Genomic DNA, 19363 nt, shown 5'->3' on the forward strand with positions numbered 1-19363 from the left:
GATATCTCTTAGCTTCTGTGGTATTCACCACAGTCTTTGAATGATCCCTCACAGAGCACTGCTCTGTCTCCAACAGAAATCAGCTTTCAGCCTTTACCTTTGCCAGTACTGCTAAAGTTGGTCCCCCTGCTGGAACATCACACAATTTTTTTTTAATATTATAGTCTCAGACTATTCAATACAGGGAAGCAGAAGTCTGGCACCTCAAGTGTGACTTGAAATTTTATAGAAAAACCAGTTCAGCAACTAGAATACAGATTACTAAATTCATATTAACTCAGCCAGGTGAAAAGAAACTGTACCACCAACATTTCTTAAGGAAAGAGCAGATAATGCATCTTTAAATAATAGCTACTACCTCATAGCAAGTGATTTAGACCACATACATACAATATCAAAGGCTGATGGCTTTATTCCCATATAGGTAAAATGCTGTCCTGGAGTGAATGTGTAGCAATGTGTTAGCTAAAAATTTATAAAGAATCTATTTCTAAAGTCTGTCTTCAAACCACCTGAATACACTGGTGTGCTGAAAAACAACAGATGCACTATCTCTTCAGGACTCCTTTGTAGTGCTCGCGATCCAGGAACTGGAACTGTGCCAAAGAAGCAGATGTCAGAAAGGGAAATGAGAGCAAAGACATCCAGGGAAATATTCAGCATAATCACATGTACAGGAGAGAAAGAAAAAGAAAAAAAAACACCCAAACAACAAAAAAACCCAGACTAGGAAAAAAACCCAACAACTTCATGGGATGCTAACTTTATTCCTGCAGAGAAGCTGACAACTGGGAAGAAGAGGCCATCTATGTTGAAATTTTCAAACATTCCTTGAACTGGCTGACCATTTATCCGGAAAGAGATGCTGGGGGCACTCAGGTCCAAACAGCAGCTAATAACATCGTCAGTTCTTAACAGATGTTGGTTGGGAGAATTTACTGTTCGTGCTACACAACCTATGGAAGTAAACGAGACATTTAGGAAAACCTGTGAAAATCATACAGGTTTTCACAGCAGCCTAAAAAAAAAAAAAAAAAATAAGAGAAAGAAAACACAACAATCAAGAACAAACACAATAATAAACAAGTACCTCACCTATAACATCTAAGATCTGATTTAAAGCTTGCAATATAGCGAATAGAATAAAATTGCATCTACAAAGCTATTTGAATTATAAATAATACAATTAAATTACATTTAATGTAAGTGAAAATAACTACTGATACCCATATAAACAGTCAAACCCAAGAAAATTAAATTTTATTCCTCACAGTAGAAGTGCAAATTGAAAAACAACCATTAGTATCTAATATGAAACCTAGTATACTTGACTAATGAATGCTTGAAGCACATATTTTGAGGCATGTATATTCAGTAATATATTGGTTTTTCCTTTAATAAGTTTTGTATGAATTCTAAAGGATCATTCTCTCTTATAACAAATTACATTTACACAAGCACACCTGCCGCCAAGGGAAATAACCTATAGAACAGGGAAAAAGAAAATCTCTGTTTCTGAAATCTACTGACATTTACAACAGAAAATGCATGGAAAAGCATGAAAGTTGCATGAAAATATCTCTAGACATGTTTTGAAAAATGAGACAAACCATAATGCATATTAAGAACAGAGCGCTAACTTTTTAACTATGCTGTCCAACTTCTGTATACATCAAGAAATTAACTAAAAGCACTATATTTTCAAGGTGATGATGAATATGGCATATGCTTTTAACGTCAGCAAAAATAGTAAAAGTAAAATCTCAATAATTCTTCTGCAGATATATTTTCATACACACACACCCCCACCCCCCCCCCAAGGGAAAATCCAAAGTAAAACTTCCGACACTTTACGTATGGAAAATGACTTCCTGATACTGGCACATAATCTGCAAATTGTAGGACAGAGGGTCTTGTGCAATCTGCCTTTCTTGATAGGGCAGGCAGCGGTATAGTTGGGGGAAAAAAAGAAACGTTTTCAGATGCTTTTGCTGCTTCTCTACACCCTTTCAAGACAGGATGCCCTTAGCTCAGTTGCTGTAATAATAGTTCCACGAGCAAAGACAGGGGAGTGACATGGAGAAATCCTACCAGCCCCTCACAAATAGAGAATTCTATAGGAAACACTGCGGAGAAACAGCAGCAGTTGGAATGACTTGCAAGGAAACTACTTTCCACCAGGTCTGCATCCCGAAACTCACTGAGCACAGCGGAGAATAGCAGAGAAAAACATCACAACAGCTGAGAATTAGTTTCAAATAAATTACAGAAAAGCACAATTATTTAAGGCAGGGATAACTAAACTCTAGAAGAGCTAATCATGAAGAGCAGATACTTCACCGCCTTAAGACACAATACTTGTGACTAGATGCCTTTTCAGGTGTTAAAATGTCATATATAGGTTATTGGAATCAGTGCAAGGCTGACATAACAGAAATATGTACTGGTCTTTGATGAACACATAGTCAGACCAAATGATCTACGTGCCTTTTCTGGCATTAGGCTGTAAAAATCTGAGTTCCAGTTCTCCATATTCGAGAAGTAACTGCAGGACTGAAAAAACTAATGTAAATTAAATACGATTCTGGTAAAGGCTTGGTCCAGAACAGGAATGCAGGGGTAGAAATTAGTTTGGCTATTCATTAATTCAGTAAATGTTTCATGCTCAAAAGATTTTTTTTTTTTATTTATTTATTTTTTAAATGGCATTGCAGTGACTTACCAAGATGCAACCTGGCATTGTGGAACAAAAGACATGATTTTCAACATACTTCCAAGTTTGAGAGGTATGTGTTACATGTTAACGTCAATGAAGACAGAAATCTTTTCAAGTCTACCAGCCACATCCACAACAGAGATTAATACACAAAAACACAATTAATACACAAAGGTAGTCTGACTTTTTTGACTGGGCTGGATTATTGACTTGAGAACCACAAACAATTGTTCATTTATTCTTTTGTGACATTTCTGATTAAAAAGTTTCCAGTGGGTACAAAAATCATTTTCATTTTCAGTAATCTTTTGTTTCCTCCCTAAAAGGGACCTTAACTATAGAAGTTATTTCAGTTGGCTTATTATTTTTTGGTTTCTCTGTAATAATACTTTTTCTGAAAAACTCAGTTATGGCACAGCTTTAGTGACACCATTAATTATGCAGCATTGTTCCAAAGTAATTCTCACTATACATGAGAGGGAAAGTGGCAGCTACTTTCCTAAGATGCCACTCCAGTTGATATGTTCTTACTTAATAATACAAGCCATTGCTATTTTGATTGGAAAATTCTTTTGAAATGTAAAACACTATTCTTTTCCAAGTACCAAGGCACAATGCCTCAAAACTTCAAAGACCTTGAATGAGACATACAGCTGACTCACTAAAGTGTCTCTCTTATCCACTAAGGAGCTTTAGAAAACTTGCTCGTATCTTCACAGTGGCAAGAATTGCCAATCCAATGAGCCTAACCCAGTTTCCAGTCAGTTCTACAGTTTGCTGCTGCCCAATAATCTCTTAAAAACAAAGCAAAAAAATTTTACTCAACAAGGCGAAACCACAGTAGAAACTTTTTTTCAAGTTTAGGACTGTCCAAGTGTAGAACCACCCATTCTAAATGACATCTGGGAATCTTTTCATAAAAGTTAAATTCTGTGAAAAAGATTAAGAAAAAGAACAAGCTTGCTTTCTTATTATTCTGATTTTGCTGAGCTAACCCAGTTTGAAGAGAGACTAAGATATTTGCAGAACCAACAGTATAACAAATAATTTAGTTACTCGTTTCTATTTCCTTTAACATTAGAATTTGCATACAGAAACTACTATTAATGAATACATCCAAGCTGGGCCAATAACATTTTAAAGATTTAAAATACCTGACCAAACACACCACATGTAATCTAGGAATATGAGTTTGCAAGTCTTGCAATAAGCAGCCACTCTTAATGTATGTAAATAATACATTAATACGGATAAATATCTGGTTTTAAAATGTATAGTAAAAAGCATTCCTTAAAAATCTTCTTCACCTTTAAAGTGTTTTTAAACTTCCAAACTAAATATCCTTATTAAAAATCCGTTTGGAAAAAAAATATAAAAAAATTAAATCTCTCAGGCTGTTTACACTATCACACAGAAATTACAAATATGGATGACTTTTTGACAGACTTCATTTTTTGCACCTTTGAAGTTTTAAATACAATATTTATAGTTATAAAAAAAACAAAAACAAACAAACAAAAACCAAACAATTCCCAGATTGAAATATAAATTACTAGTCTATCTGCTTTACTTTGTATAAAGCAATTTTTTCAATATGTAATGTCAATGTAAAACGTATTCTGATATACGGTACTGGTTTTGTATATTCCTAGTGTCAACTGAAACATCTGATTCACTTTGCTGCTGTTGAAAACAAATTTGCTGGAACTGCAAACAAAGTACTACTATTTCTAGTATTATTAAAAAAAACACCACCACAAACACACACACAAAACAAAAAAATAAAAAACCCCAACACTAAAACCAAAAAGAAAACAAAACCCCGGGAGAATACCTGACCACAGATGCAGACCATCGAAGCCATAGGAATACAAGTCATCACCAACACCATTTCCTCCCCATTCTGCTCCTCCCCCTGGATATGGTGAGTAGCCCTCTGTTGAAGCCCAGCCCACTCGCAGATGAGTTGATTCTGCAGTCACAAAGGGCTCTAGATGGTCCACCATAAGTTCATAGTACCATTTTCTGTATTGGGCAGAGCCTTCACTAATCCCCAAGAAGATGTTGGGCCGCATGCTTAAGGAGAAGGAATGAAAGTGGTTATTAAAAACTTATACCATGAACATGACGAACTACTGCAGACTTTTCATTAAACATTCTAATGCAAAGCAAAAATACATATTCATTACATTTGCTTTGTATACAGCCTTATTTGGGATAGACAGCTCTGCCTTCCCTGTATGACATCCAAAGCCAGCTCAGAAGCTCAATCAGTACCCTGATATTTATAATTTCTTCTCATGCATTTTGGACAGAAGTTTTCATTACTGATTTTAGCTTATCAGTTGATAAAATTTATTACTGACATGGAATGATCCCCATTACACCATCTCTCTATATGTTATATACATTGGTGTGCTTACTCGATGTGTTGGGGGGAGTCAAGTCACACGTGGCTATGAAAAATATGAGTGAATGTATTAGATATAGAAGTGCAAAGTCTGTTTCACTTTTAGTCTTGAAAAGCTCTCCTTATACAGTTGTGGATTTTTTTATGGTTTTCAGCATCTAATAAATCCCATGAACTCCAAATTCTAAGTACTATTTCTATGTTTCAACTTGCATTCCACTTAATGATTGAGACTTTTAAAAACAGACATAAGTTGAGATCGAGGAAGATCTCACAAATCTCTGCTTAAAGCCAGATTCTTCTGTCTCAGCATAAATTCAAACACTGGATAAACATTTAATTTGTAAATATTGATTTGCCAGTTTAAGATGCTACTGGCTTCATCTCGTTATTGATGTCCGCTGGAACGCAGCTTCTACAACTCTGCCCATGGAAGGAAGCGTGAGGGCACTCCCTAAATATCCCAGGCACTGGGGAAGGTGTTTGGTACAAAGTTCTTGATTCTGACCAAAGTTGATTAGGAAATGCTCACAAAATCACAAACGTGAAGGCAATCACAGGACACTGGCTGAATATACTTGGAAAGTACAGCGAGATCAAGACAAGAATCTTTAGAAGAGACTACAGTTTTCACACATTTAAAGCAGTTTAGAGCAGCTTTAGCCTGCACCAGCTCTCTCTGACCCATGTTTTGATTCTAATCAATATTGCAAAGAGTATTTAAAATCCTAGTAAGAATGAAATATTTTAACAAAGGGTTTGGAAGTAAAACGGGTTTTCCATAGTGCCTGATTTTTTTTAACCACAAGTTTTATTCTGCTTTGTTCATAGACACAGATTTTTTTTTTCTTTCTTTTTACCTGCTCACATGGTTGACAAGGCGTGTCTGTAAGAGCAGATCTCTTCCTGGCAGGAGATTATCACAGATTAGATGTTGATTAGACCGCACAGCTACTCCATGACAAACACAGAGAGAACACAAAACATCTAAAACCTGCAAAAAAAGAGATTCTTTTAATCTTAAATATTTTTCATAACCACTGTGAGTTATTTCAAGCAATAGAGTGCTATATACCTTGTTACTGAAAGACTTGTAAGGGTATATAATTCATCCAACACAGCAGTTTTATTTTATAACAGTTATGAAGTTCTCCTAACAATATTAAGATACATTCTTCCTGCTTCCCTCAAAAATTAGTGTGGATCAATGTTTTAATCAAAAAGATGATAACACTCCCCTTTGCTTCTTCAAACTGCTCATATGTCTTTTAGGAAAAGTTTAATTTCTACTTACATATAAAGTATTAAAGTATTTGAAATCTAACTTCTGCACAGAACAACATACTTGTGTTGTTCACAAATGTGCATCTAAATATACTTGTCTCTTCTTTCCTACCTTATGGTTTCTTCCATGTTTGTCCAAAAGACAGATGATTGATTTAATATGCCCTTCCTTAATAATGTTTAGAGCTTCTGGGCTTTCCACCAACACACAGTGTAAAACCTCTAGAATTCCTGAGGGGAAAAAAGAAAAGTTATTTATTCAAAGTGCATATAATACCATAACCACACATAATACTTCCTAATATATTGCTCAGCAATATGGAATAGTTTCGAAAATCATTGTATAAGACAGACAAAGCCAAAACAGACTAGATGTACTTCTAGACTTCCGAAAATAAGTGAACATAGTATAAATCAGAAAAGACAGAAAAAAACTGTATATAAATGTGAAATTTTAATAATAAATATGTGATGATCAACACTCAAATTCAAAAAAACCTGGGTAAAATACTGCTTTTCAATGAAGAGGTGAGGACTTCACACTGCATACATAATATATACATAAAATATGCTCTCCATATTTACAGTTTTCTGTTTCTTTCCTCTGGTTTTGAATACACCACTGAAAAAAATGTGTATCACCAATAGACGACAGCTAATATTTAGAGAATTTAGATTGTGGTTCATTCACATAGCTGCCCTCAGTATGCATTTTCGGTTTTCTGTATTTGTGAACAATAAACAAGTTTTTCAATTTGTAAACAATAAAGAAATTAGAAATTCAAATTTAAGGAAAAAATATGAATTTTGATTTATTTGGGTAAGTTTTTTACACATACATATCCCCTTTTCCCCTTGATTTCTTTTTGTTGTTGTTAATAATTCCTGAGTAACAATAAAATATAGCCTGGAACTTTATAACTAAATCATTTTAGAGAAAACCAAGCAAAAATTAAAAGAAAAGCTGAAAACCATAAACTCTTAAATTTAAAGTATTGAGGATAAAAATATTGTTGGAACAATATATCTCTTTCTGCTAAGTATGAAATGCATGCTTACACAGTGAATAACGAAATGCAATGAGATAAGTAATAACTATGAAACAATTACAGTCTGGTATTAAAACCATTATTTATGAGGAATTGAAATGGCCGGGAGTTCTGAGTCTAATCTATTGCCTCTTATCAGATCAGCAGAAAATCCAATCTGGAGAATTTTCCAAGTATCTTACTGAGGAAAGAGATTAAACACCATTAACAATTTACAGAAATTACCTACCTATGCAAATATATTCTTTGACAGACTTAGGACATGTTTCATTTTTATGTACCAGCAAAGACCAAAATACCTTCAGTTTATGAATTTATTTATTTTTATTGTCAATTTCAGACCAACTTGTATTATGCTTAGTTACATTTCAATCAAGGTATAACTCTGTTAAAAACAAAACTAAGAAGACACACATAGCCAAAGAAACCGTAGACCTCCTCATAAAGAAAAACATATGCAGACTTCTTACAGAGGGAAAAAAAGATGGGAAGGATATTATGAACAGTCATATGTCAACAAGAATTTTTATATTTTTTCTTTAATCTTAGATTTTAGATTCCCATCCTTGTTAAAACAGTTACTCTGCCAGAAGAGACAATGGTTAGTCTTAAATTACTTGCTATTTGAAAGGTAGTTTTATTTTTTATTTCCCAAGAAAATCTGAATTAAAATGAGGATTGACTGACTTCATTCAGATCTCTCATTTCAATTTAGATTACCTACAGTATCATCACCTTTTATCCCCATATATTTAATATTTTTTCCAGGGATCTGGAGGAAGATATACTGTCATCACTAATAAAGCATACAGATTACTCAAGGACTGAAAAGTAGTAAAGGTGGAAGACAACAGATACAGTGACAATGTGATTTATCCGGTAAACAGATTCCAAACAAAGCTCATACATATGTAAACAAAAAATGCAGGTGACCCTGCGTAGATATTGTAGACAATCTTCCTGTTCCGTGCAGTGGCTCCAAGAAAAGTCAGAACTAGAATATAACGAGCTAGGTGTGAACTCCCAAAGTGATTCTGTAGCCCCAAAGATATAAGAAGAAAGTCTCAAACAAATACAAATTAAAAAAACCCACATATTAAACCTCAATTTGGCAATGGTATGATCTGGGCTGCAATAGCTGTACGCTTTCAATACAGACAGTAACAATATTGATATAAAGCATAAAAACTTAAGAGTCATGACAGCAAGCTAAAGGACTACGTGCCCTTTAGCATACACAGCTGGAGCACAATCCACCCAGCCTGCCAACCAGACAGGCAGGGTCACTTGAACACAGTAAAATACCGAGGAAGGTAAGGAAAGCGTTACAAAAGGATCCTCAATCTAGAGGGGTAATCTATACCTAGATCAACAACTTTATTGCATGCTGTAGAGATGTGGGAATGCAGTGACATCACAACATTCAAAACTTGGTAAAGTTTGTCACCTCTCATGCGCTGAAACACACTTCTAACAATACAAACGGTAATCCAATACGAAATAACAACACATAATGTAAGCCATAACCATAACCCTGCACTTTTCAGATTTGTGTAGGTAGATTCCGAATCTTGTATTTGTCTTAAAATAGTATAAAGGGTTCATTTTTTAGTCTTAACCTTTTCAACAACAGAAGAAAAAATGACAAATTAATGTTATCAATTACACCCAGCTGCCACGGCAACTTCTTCCATTACTGCAGCATCTGAATGCTAATTATCAAACATGTTTTGTTCTAAGGGCAAATTCCCTCTGTATCAGAAAAAATCGCATATGAATTTACAATGTCTGTTTTCACTGATCCAATTCTATATTGTCTACAACTGGCTTTGTTCCAATTTCACTGGAGTTGCTCAAGGCAGTAAGGCAGGAAGCGTTTGAATTTCATACAAATACCACAAACAGTTATGATATACAGAGTTTATCGTAAAGATGAGTGACTAACAGATGAAAGGAAGCATGTATTTTCAGGACAACATGTTGATTCCTCCAATGTCATACTGCAGAATACTGGAATAAAATGCATGCCCTTTAAAAAACAAAACAACAAAACAACCAAAAAAACAACTCAAAACCTGATATTACCTTTCTCCAAAAATCTTCACTTGGAAGATACTAGATTACTAACTTCCCAATTCTATTTTTTACTACCTATGTTTTAATGCCTTTAAAATTTTAGTAGAACTAGTTAATCCCACCTGGAATATATTTCAGAGCAAAAGACTACTCTAGCCTTAATTCATGCACTGAAGAGACAACTGAAGCATTTGCATTGCATTATTCACTCAGCTTCTGTGACATTTCACTTCTAACATGGTCTACTCTCAGACACATTTGTACTTGGAAAAATCTTCATTTTCTTTCTTTTGCTTCAGTGAAGATCAGGACCTGAATCAATTTCTAATCTAATTTGTTCAATCAACTCACAATTGCCAAGTCTATATTTAATGCTTTTATTCTGTTTTCATAACATTTTTATTTCAAGGATAAGAAAACCTGAAAATAGGAATTTTATTGATAATAGCTTACAGCATCAAATTTTATTACAACACATTCACAAAAAACCCTGCAGGAGATGTAGCTGACAACTTTAGTGTTGAAGGTGAACTTAATCTACTGTGATTAACAGAGCATGCTGTTTCTTCTGCACAAATACTCTACCTCATAAAATTAATTATTTTAGGTATATGCAGCCAGGTATTCTTATTTAAAAGGTGTAATATAATCCAGTATTTCTCCCTGCTGTAGACCTACCACTGTTAATTAAAACAGTGAATATCCTCACTCCAGTCAAGCCTTATAAAGCTTAGAATCTGGCAAGCAAACATCCCACATCAAATCACAAAAGCACATTTACATACTAAAAGCTAAACCTACTGTGCCTCTCGAGATAACTAAAACACAGCATAATTAGCATCTTGTTTAACTGACTCCCTCAAAACCACAAAAAGTATTAATTACCAAATCTGTTTTCGAGGCAACATGGAGGTTGTTACCAGAACATATGGGGAAGGAGTTCAAGTAGCCTAGTTCCTAGAAGCAAACTCGGAACAAACAGGCATTGCAATTAGCACTTTCAGAATTTTTGCAGCATATTGTTCATGAGGTTCATTATACAGTGCAACTACAATGTCAGGTTACTTTGCAATTTACAGAATTTATCTCATACCTGACTATAATACCATAAATATATTTAGGTTTTATTTTCAAACCCTATTTTTACTTTGAGATTCATTTTTAAAAATGCATACATACATAACAGAAACCATGTAACACTGCATTTTTAGAGCTGTCTTAAATTTCATCTTGAACCTCCAAAGGTTGAGCACAAAGTTTTGCATAATTTCTGAAAAATCCTAGCTCTGAGAATTTCAGGTGTAAAATTAGGTATCTCATGAAATAGTTTCACCATGAACAACTGGGGAAACACATTAAAATTAAGGTTGCAGTCAAATCCCATGCAACTGCATAACTGTGAGAACATTCTCCTTAGATGAATGCTTTCACCCCAAAAGTGGACTGTAGTAGAGAAATGAAAAAATATACAATAAAAGTGTCAAGATCAACGTTAATTTAAGGAATGAAACAAACTATTGAAATTGAGGTTGCCTGTGGTAGCACAAGTATTGAAAACCTGGCTTTAACTTCTTGGTTGTTTATTATCCTTTTCTCCACAAGACAATTTTTTACTGACTTAAAACATACAATTTTCTCAACTTCTAGACCAGAAGGTATATTCCAAATGCATTTCTAACAAACATTTACTGGCTTCTCCTAGTAGTGAAACTTAAGATTTATATAATGGCAAAAAAAAAATATATGCTTCCAGTCTATGTCAATGATCTATATAAAAAGTTGAAATGTCTCAAACCAAAATTGCTTTTACTGTGTTGTTATTTCATATGTTAACATTAGATTATTACATGTAAAACTTCTCCAATTTGTATTATTTATATTTCTATAATTTCTTCTTCACTTTTAGTTACAGGGAAGAATAATTTGCAAGGCAAATTCCTTATACCTGACAAGAGCTTAATTTAGACTTCAAGCTCCTGCTTATTGTCTAATTTTTCTGTCTAGTGCATGCAAGAAATAAAGCTTTCTATAAGGAGCTGTTAACATCTTTCTTATTTCAACCTTTTTCATAATTTCTTTACTGTTCAGTCCTATGATTCACTTAATCAGCAAATCAGAATATGAAAGATCTCACCACATCAGATCCATGTTTTCAGTTACTGCTGTAACCTGTAGAACTCCAAGTATCACTACATTGGTAAAAATATAATTTAGAACACTGGCCTTACACTGCACATGTTTGGTTTTTTTTAATATTTCAATAATACCTTTGCTAATATTGAAAAACAAGGAGGGGGTGTGCGTGGAATCAGGCTGCAGTAACATTTCTTATCAACAGCATTATTTTGTTTCTTTATCTTAATCACAAAAAGCACGCTTGAAAAAAGAGTCAAAAGCAGTCTCAAGAGACCAGAACTAATCACTTGATTTGAATCTCATTTCTTAGTTGCTGGGTCCAAATTTGATAACTGTCTACTGTCAGATGCCTAGATGACATCATTTTGGCATATTTTCATGGTGAAAACAACAGTAATCAAATATTTGTGTAAGAAAAAAAGGAAAATATTGTATTTATATCAATAAAAAGGGGCAAAGACTCAAGTATCACCGATGAAATCGGCACTCTTAACTGCAGAAACAGTCCTACTATCTCTTTGATAGTAACTCTGAGATACACTTAGCAGAGGTTCTTTAATGCAATGAGATTTGTCTACCATCTGTTTAGAAAATCAAAGTACAGTGGCATATTTCAAAAGTATTTTTTTAAAATATAGAGTAGTATTGTTTAAAAAAGAACACAAAATAATTATTCTGATAAGAATTGAAGACTTTCTTTTTAAAAACAAGCAAGCAAACAAACAAACAAAAAGCCACAAAAAAAACACGGCAAATGTGGTAATCCAGATAACCAACTTTAAGGTTCTGTGATAGTTTACAATCATGTTAATAACTACATTAAAGACAGTAAAGAGGTACACAGTAGCAAGCTGCCAATGCTCAAAGGAATCATGTATCACCAAGAGAAATTCTTAAGCTATTTACATTCCCGTAATAGGCAGTGTTCACACTACTTATTACTTATTGTGCTCAAAAAGTGTATTTTTCCAATATAGTCCAAAGAGTCTTTTTGACCAAGTTTAGTTGCAGTATTTTTTTATAAAAATCCATTGGAAATTTAAAAATACAGTGTAGGTTGACGGAGAACAGATTGCTTCCAAGGAAGCAGAATCCAGGATCACCATTTCAGTGAGCAGTACAGCTCAGCATAACTTCATTTACTTTCACTTTGAGTAACACAGAGACTCATTGCATCTCTTACACACTAAGGGGTTAACACAGCAGTTCAGGAGGAAGACAAAACATTAAGTAATGACAAAGAAAATAAACTAGCTTAAAGAAATTGTGTCTAAATGAGACAAAATTCCCAGATTCTCAAATCATAATTGTATTCCATGCATGGTCGTTAACTGTAATCAGAAATTCAGACCTCAGGAGTGAGAGAGGTGATTAAAAAGCAAATGTGTATGTATTACAGAGGTAACACTGTTACACGCAAATGTGTGAGTAATTTTCTGTAGATCCTTCTATTACACATACTCAAGTAGATCACACAAACCTCCCTACAGTACCTCTACAGTACTTCAAGAAGAGACAAATTATATCCATTCCATATGGTTACTATTATATTCAGTTGGATGAAAATCCTTAAAAACATGCAGATTTCTACAAAGAAGGGAAGGTAAGGTACTAGAATTAGAGAGAAAGCAACTGAATACAACTGAAATTGCAGAGGAATAGTTTTGCTAAATGGTTTATTTGCCTGAATTAAAAAATAACATTAAAATCGCTTGGCCAATTAAAAGGACAGACTGTCAGAACTTGAGCTAGAACTACAACTGAAATAAATATGTAAAAATGTTGCAAATATAAATCTCACTTTATTAATCTAATTTATTTTTTTTAAAAAATAAATAAATTACTCACATAGAAGAACTTCATGCTTATTAGACTGAAAAAGTGTATCACCAATTTTAGAGAATGAAAATCTGGTCAAATAAGGAAGTTAAAATACTAAAAAGCATACCAGAAGAGGCTTCCAGTCTTTCTAATCTGCTGATCAGCCAATCAAGAGATCCAGAAAATTGAGCACAGTTTTTACGATTCCCTCGAATCAGAGCCGCTATTGGAAGAAGAAAGAGAGAAAAATAATAAAATAATCGCAACTATAAGTTCATTCAAATAAAAAAAAATAATAATCCTTGTTTTGTCTTGCCAGAAAGGATCCAAATTCTTTATCTTTAATTATTGATGTTCTTGATTTAAATTTAAATAACGTAACTGGTAGTTAGATTTAAGCGTAAAAAATTACCCTTGGCATCAAATTGACCTTTAAGGAATTAGAATTATTTCGGCTTTACAATCACCTCAATGATCCCTGCAAAACGCTTTACATGAAGTAGCCAGTACTGACCCCACAGAAGTCAGCGGCTATTGTAGAAACAAATTTCTGTTAACACAATATTCTTGTAGCAACAGGAAACACTGGAAGAGCAGAATACGAAGCCAACAACATAGGTGACGAAAGTAAGTGATTTTCTATTGATACAATACCTTTTTACAAAAATAATAGGAAATAAAACAAGACAGATGTCCAGGAACTGTTTGTCATACTTTTGACAGGGCTGTAGGGAGGGAGGAACTGGCTGGAAACTGTTTCATCCTCATGTTTCAAGCTGAAGACTGAAGTAGACTGAACTCATGCAACTGACTTGGTGGTATAACTGAGTAGAAATCTCACTGAACGCTGCAGGCACCCACAAGCCTGCCCTGTCCTGGAATACATGCATTTGCATGCACGTGCCTACACATGAGCTCTCCGAGAAGCTTCTGTTCTACTCCAAAAAAAAGAACGAGGCATTAACATTTCTGTTTGGTGTGTGCAACAGTGCAAACTGCTTTTCTTAAGATCTTTTTCCAATTCTGCCAACAAATTATTTCATCCTGAAATTTCTATGGTTATTTTCAGCAGCAGAGACTGCTGGTCCTGCTAAGAGGCAATGGCCTCTTAAAAATCTGTTTTATTACCGCAGAAATCCACTACATTATATTGCAACCGTGCGTTTATGCCGTTTCAATTATAAAAGGTTAAACTTACAGCCTTGTGACATAAATATGATATGAAATTTTATCTGCAAAGGGGAAAAGCAATCTGGAAGTTAATTGCAAACAAGTCGCTGCACTGACAGTTCTGTGTCATGAGGGGAGAGATCACAATCCAACTGCTTCACAGCCAAAACCCCCAACAAACTAAACAAACAAAACCAAAACCCAACCCCTAACAATCAAAAAAATCCCTTTCTCTTGCTGTATTATATGATAACAAAATCTATACCCTGAAACCTTACATAGTCAATTAATCATGACCATAGTTATTTGAAAATACTTGGGAATCATAAGAGGAGCATCTTGTTAAAAGACACAGATTAGAACTAAGAAACACCCGTTTCTGTAACTGATTTTTTTAAACTGATTATAGGCAAACCACATAATCTCACTGTGCTTCAGGTATAAACATTAAAGGAAAGTAGTAACAGTTCATTGCTTAACATGACATCAATTAATTTAACTTCATTAACAGTAATAAGATACAGATGGTTGCATTTCTGCAGTTGAGTAGAAGTTTGTGCAAGGTCAGTATTTAGTGGTTAAAGCTGTGCATTAGATGAAGTACACAGCCACTTAACACTGAAAACAAAAAACAATATCTAACAGTTGCTTCTTTTATTTCTCACTACTCTGACAAGACTAACACCCAGTTTTAAAGAAACAAAAACCAGGATGTGGCGAGTCAGACATTGAATTCACATCTTTACTTATACTCCTGTGCATTCTTTTGTGATACAAAAGGATCAAATACAAGTTCAGAGCAATTGTATGTATTTGTGACAGATGAAGGACAGATGTCTTAGTAGATATATGGCATTCATTTTAAATTGAAAGAGGGTAGATTTAGATTGAATATAAGGAACATTTTTTTTACAATTAGGCTAGTTGGATTAGATGATATTTAAAAGTCCCTCGCAACACAAACCATTCTGCTAGTCTGTGATTTTTATATGCCATAGTACCCGGTCTCAATCAACTCAAAGTCTGTAAATGTCTCCATTCTTGTCACAGTGAAATATATCACAATGTCAATGATGTAACAAAATCCATTAATTCTGGCATCACAGTTTACTATTATTATGTGCAGACTCAAAAACAAAATACTGTTTGCTGAAGCAAGACTGAGCAAACAATATCCATTTGTCATCCATGCAATTACTGTACAGGTCCAGCATTATTCAGAACAGAGCAACATACAAATTCATTATAGGCAGATCAAAGCCAGGCTTCTTAAGCATTAGCTGCCAGAAGATAACGCAGTTAGGGAAGTAACATAAGGGAGCAGGAGGGACATAAAGACTGGGAAGTCACCAAAAGCTTGTGCACTGTTCTCACTACAAGTGCATGGAAACAGCAGAACAAGTAGACTCTTTCAGAAGGAATTTTCTGGCCTTGTCCACTGGAAATTTCAGACTTAGAGAAATGATTCAGCAATCAAGCCACTGCTTCCTCCAGTTTGAGCTGTGCTTAATTTAACAAGAGATAAACTAAACTGTTACAAAAAACTGCAATACCCCCCTCCCCACTGCATCTATGAATAACCAAACCACAGACTGTCATACTCCATCATCTGCACTCTAAAAGGCCATCAGCTTATTTCACTGAGACATTAACTCTCTGGACCTAGTCTGGATGCTTTTAAATGTTCATAATTCCTGTCATAACTTCTTTAATTGATTCTTCATAAATTAAATAACTACCATCAGTATACATGAAATAAACACCTTTAAAAAAAAGCCTAAAGAGGATTTACTTTACTTAGTGTCCATATATGAGCTGAAAGATAGATTAAGATGTAAATTTTTTACCAATGATCCTTTTAGATGACCTTTTTATCTCAAGCTTGGACAAGCAGACACCCCCACAAATCCACATTACATAATGTCGCATTTTTAAGCATCATACAGACATTAGGGTGAGTAAAGAGATAAGCAGAGAGAGTAACATAACAGTAGCACTGCTATGATGAGAAGCTCATGCTACGATTTACTATCAGTTTCGCTGTGAAAGTTTAGTTTAGTTTCCTGCATTTTATCTGAATTTTAACTGTTAAGAGAGAAAATTTGCTACTCTTTCTGCCTGCCAATGGTTGAGCTACCTGCAAAAAATTCAGACTGAACAATCTGGTTGCTCGCAAGTGTGAAGATAGCCAAAGCTATATGGATTTTTTTTTAACTTCATTGAAATAAGTGAAAACAGCAGGAAACATTTTCTTCATTTTCTATAACGGACTATAGAGTTCTGAAGGAAGTTCTATAACAGACTATAGAGTCTGAAGGAAGACAGACATTGGCAAAGATAAGTGAGAATGGAGCTGTAACATGCAAATGAACACAAGAAAGGCCTATACCAGTTTGGAAAACATAAGGGGGGGGGGGGGGGGGGGGGAGGCAGGGGGGGGATCTGGACACTCCATTCAAGAACCTACAATATAATTTGTTCCCAAGTCATAAAATTTCTGAGTCATCAAATATCATAAATTCACCAGCAAAAGCAGCAAAATCTACCTCTGAAACAGTTTTGCATATAGAACTACAATACAAAGGACAACATGTGCCATTGTTACAAACCACTCTTAGATGAAGTCTCAGGCCCATATGCTAACTCGTCACTATGCTGCAAGTTACAGAACGGAAGAGAGGTGTATAGATGGTGTATTTAGCTTGCAACTATAAAAAAAAACCCATGAAAATCAAACCCAAAAATATTTGAAGTACCTTATAATGATCATAAAATCTACCAATCTAATGTTGGGAAACGCCACTTCTGGTCACTCTTGCAACCTGTGCATATGCATCACACTACAATCTTCAACTACTTGAAGGTGGTAGATCTCAGCAACTCCTCAATCAGAATCGTAGCCACAGGAACCACCTTCTACCAGTGGTTAGGTGACAGCAGCCATTGTTCAGCTAGCTCTTTCTTTGCTCTGAGAGATCACGGGAGAGCGCTTCTGGTTGTCTCAGTGATATTTACTATGTCAACTTCTATTCTCTCCAACAGAAAAAGTAGTGGGCCAGACAGAAGCACCTCTATGCTGGATATCCTTTTCCCCCACAGGTATTATTTTATTCAAGAGCATAAGATGATGGAAAAGCTCTGTAACAGTACTATATACAGAACTCCTGCCTCAGCTGCCTCACGTTGCTGTTGGGTAGTAAGGAAAGTTTGTGTGAAGTGAGGCACGCCATTAAAATTTTATTTTCTGTGCCTCTGAATTTGGAGGAATGCAAGTTTTCAGTATGCCTGGTACACATGAAATACTGCTGAATATTCTGAGAAAAGCTCAGATCTCACAGTTCTTAATTTGGGAATTAGCACTGGTAGAGTCTTTTTTACATAAATTTCTCTCTGTATCTGGTTCTCTGCATGGAATGGGAGATAATACTTTCTATCTGCCTTATTACAGGATTTTCCAACAGAACATTCATTAATAGTTCCAATTATTCAGATTACTAATCAGAAATGGCACAGAAGAACTCCAAGATAATACCTTTGTTTTCCAAACATGAATCAAAAAGCTTACAATAAATGAGTTTCAGTGCCTCACACCAAATAGCAAAGACAAAACTATGTATTTTAAGTACCATTAATAAATTAAAATGAAATTAAGGAATGGGTCCTATAGAAAAACTAGTAGGAGATTATGTTTCATAATGCATACCCTCAAAACAGTCAATATACACACTGCATTCATCTGGGCATTTCCTAACCATTCGACTCACTTCATCTTACAAACTCAACATTCAGTTGTGGAGTTTTAATGGAATTGATGTATAACATCGCATTACTTGTACACCTTTTCATTACTAAATTTTTCAGGAGTGAGATTTAGTATCATAACTAAAATGCTTTATATTTTACAGGAAAGTGATAACAATCCTGCATGAGGAGTTTGTCCAAACCCAAGCTTTTGCCCAACGTACAAGTTTAAAGGCAAGCAGACCCTCGCATAAGAGCTGGTGTGTTACAGAAAGCAAGCATATAGGCACAGCGACGCAGCCTGCACAAAGGACTCTTTAATGACAGAGACATGTTACTGTCCTCAGCCACTTAAGGTCAGTGTTAATGTTATTATTTACACTTATGGCACTGAGAAAACCTGATGACAGAGGAGGAAGGAACTGATAGAATGGTCTCTCAGGGAGTAAAATTTCCTTTTGTAGACAATTAACAACTCAGCAGGCAGCTATCGTAGTGGATTAATAACTCTAAATAATGAGTCATAATAGAACATAAATCACACATGCATTTCAAATTGGTGAGCAAACGAATCAGGCAATTAAACGCTACTACCTACACATAAATTTGACCAGCACACCAACTAACACTTAGATACCTATAGAAGCTATTAGGAGATTTGTCAGTGACTGCAGGGTGCACAAGAACTTCATGATATACTGCATCTAAAAGAGCGTACCTTTCCATGGCACGCTGTATCCCAGCATAATGGTGGAGTCACTGGTCATTACTAACTAAAAAGAGGGGTCTTGGTCATAGAAACTTTAGATTTATGCTGCAGTTCTACAGCCAGATGTGTGAAAAATCACGGACTCCTACAAAACTGACCACAATATTGTGGCTCCTTAACACAGGAATGATATAGCCACACATATTTTGTCCCTACATTTCTGGCCAGCATACAAGATACATCAGCAATAT

General features: G+C 34.9%; 1 protein-coding gene across 4 annotated transcripts in view; it reads right to left on the bottom strand.

Annotated features, from left to right (window-relative positions):
* The window catches only part of RYR2 (ryanodine receptor 2), a 434719-nt gene that overhangs the window by 198437 nt on the left and 216919 nt on the right, over window positions 1-19363 (bottom strand). For all 4 annotated transcript variants that reach the window (XM_055811085.1, XM_055811083.1, XM_055811084.1 and 1 more), the window contains exons 15-19: window positions 13620-13715; window positions 6523-6641; window positions 5987-6120; window positions 4551-4792; window positions 764-956 (exon numbers count right to left, since the gene is read on the bottom strand). In XM_055811085.1, the coding sequence (XP_055667060.1) occupies window positions 764-956; window positions 4551-4792; window positions 5987-6120; window positions 6523-6641; window positions 13620-13715 (784 nt within the window). The remainder of the gene's footprint in view (window positions 1-763; window positions 957-4550; window positions 4793-5986; window positions 6121-6522; window positions 6642-13619; window positions 13716-19363) is intronic.

Source organism: Falco peregrinus, chromosome 7, assembly GCF_023634155.1.
Source record: "Falco peregrinus isolate bFalPer1 chromosome 7, bFalPer1.pri, whole genome shotgun sequence".
NCBI lineage: Eukaryota > Metazoa > Chordata > Aves > Falconiformes > Falconidae > Falco > Falco peregrinus.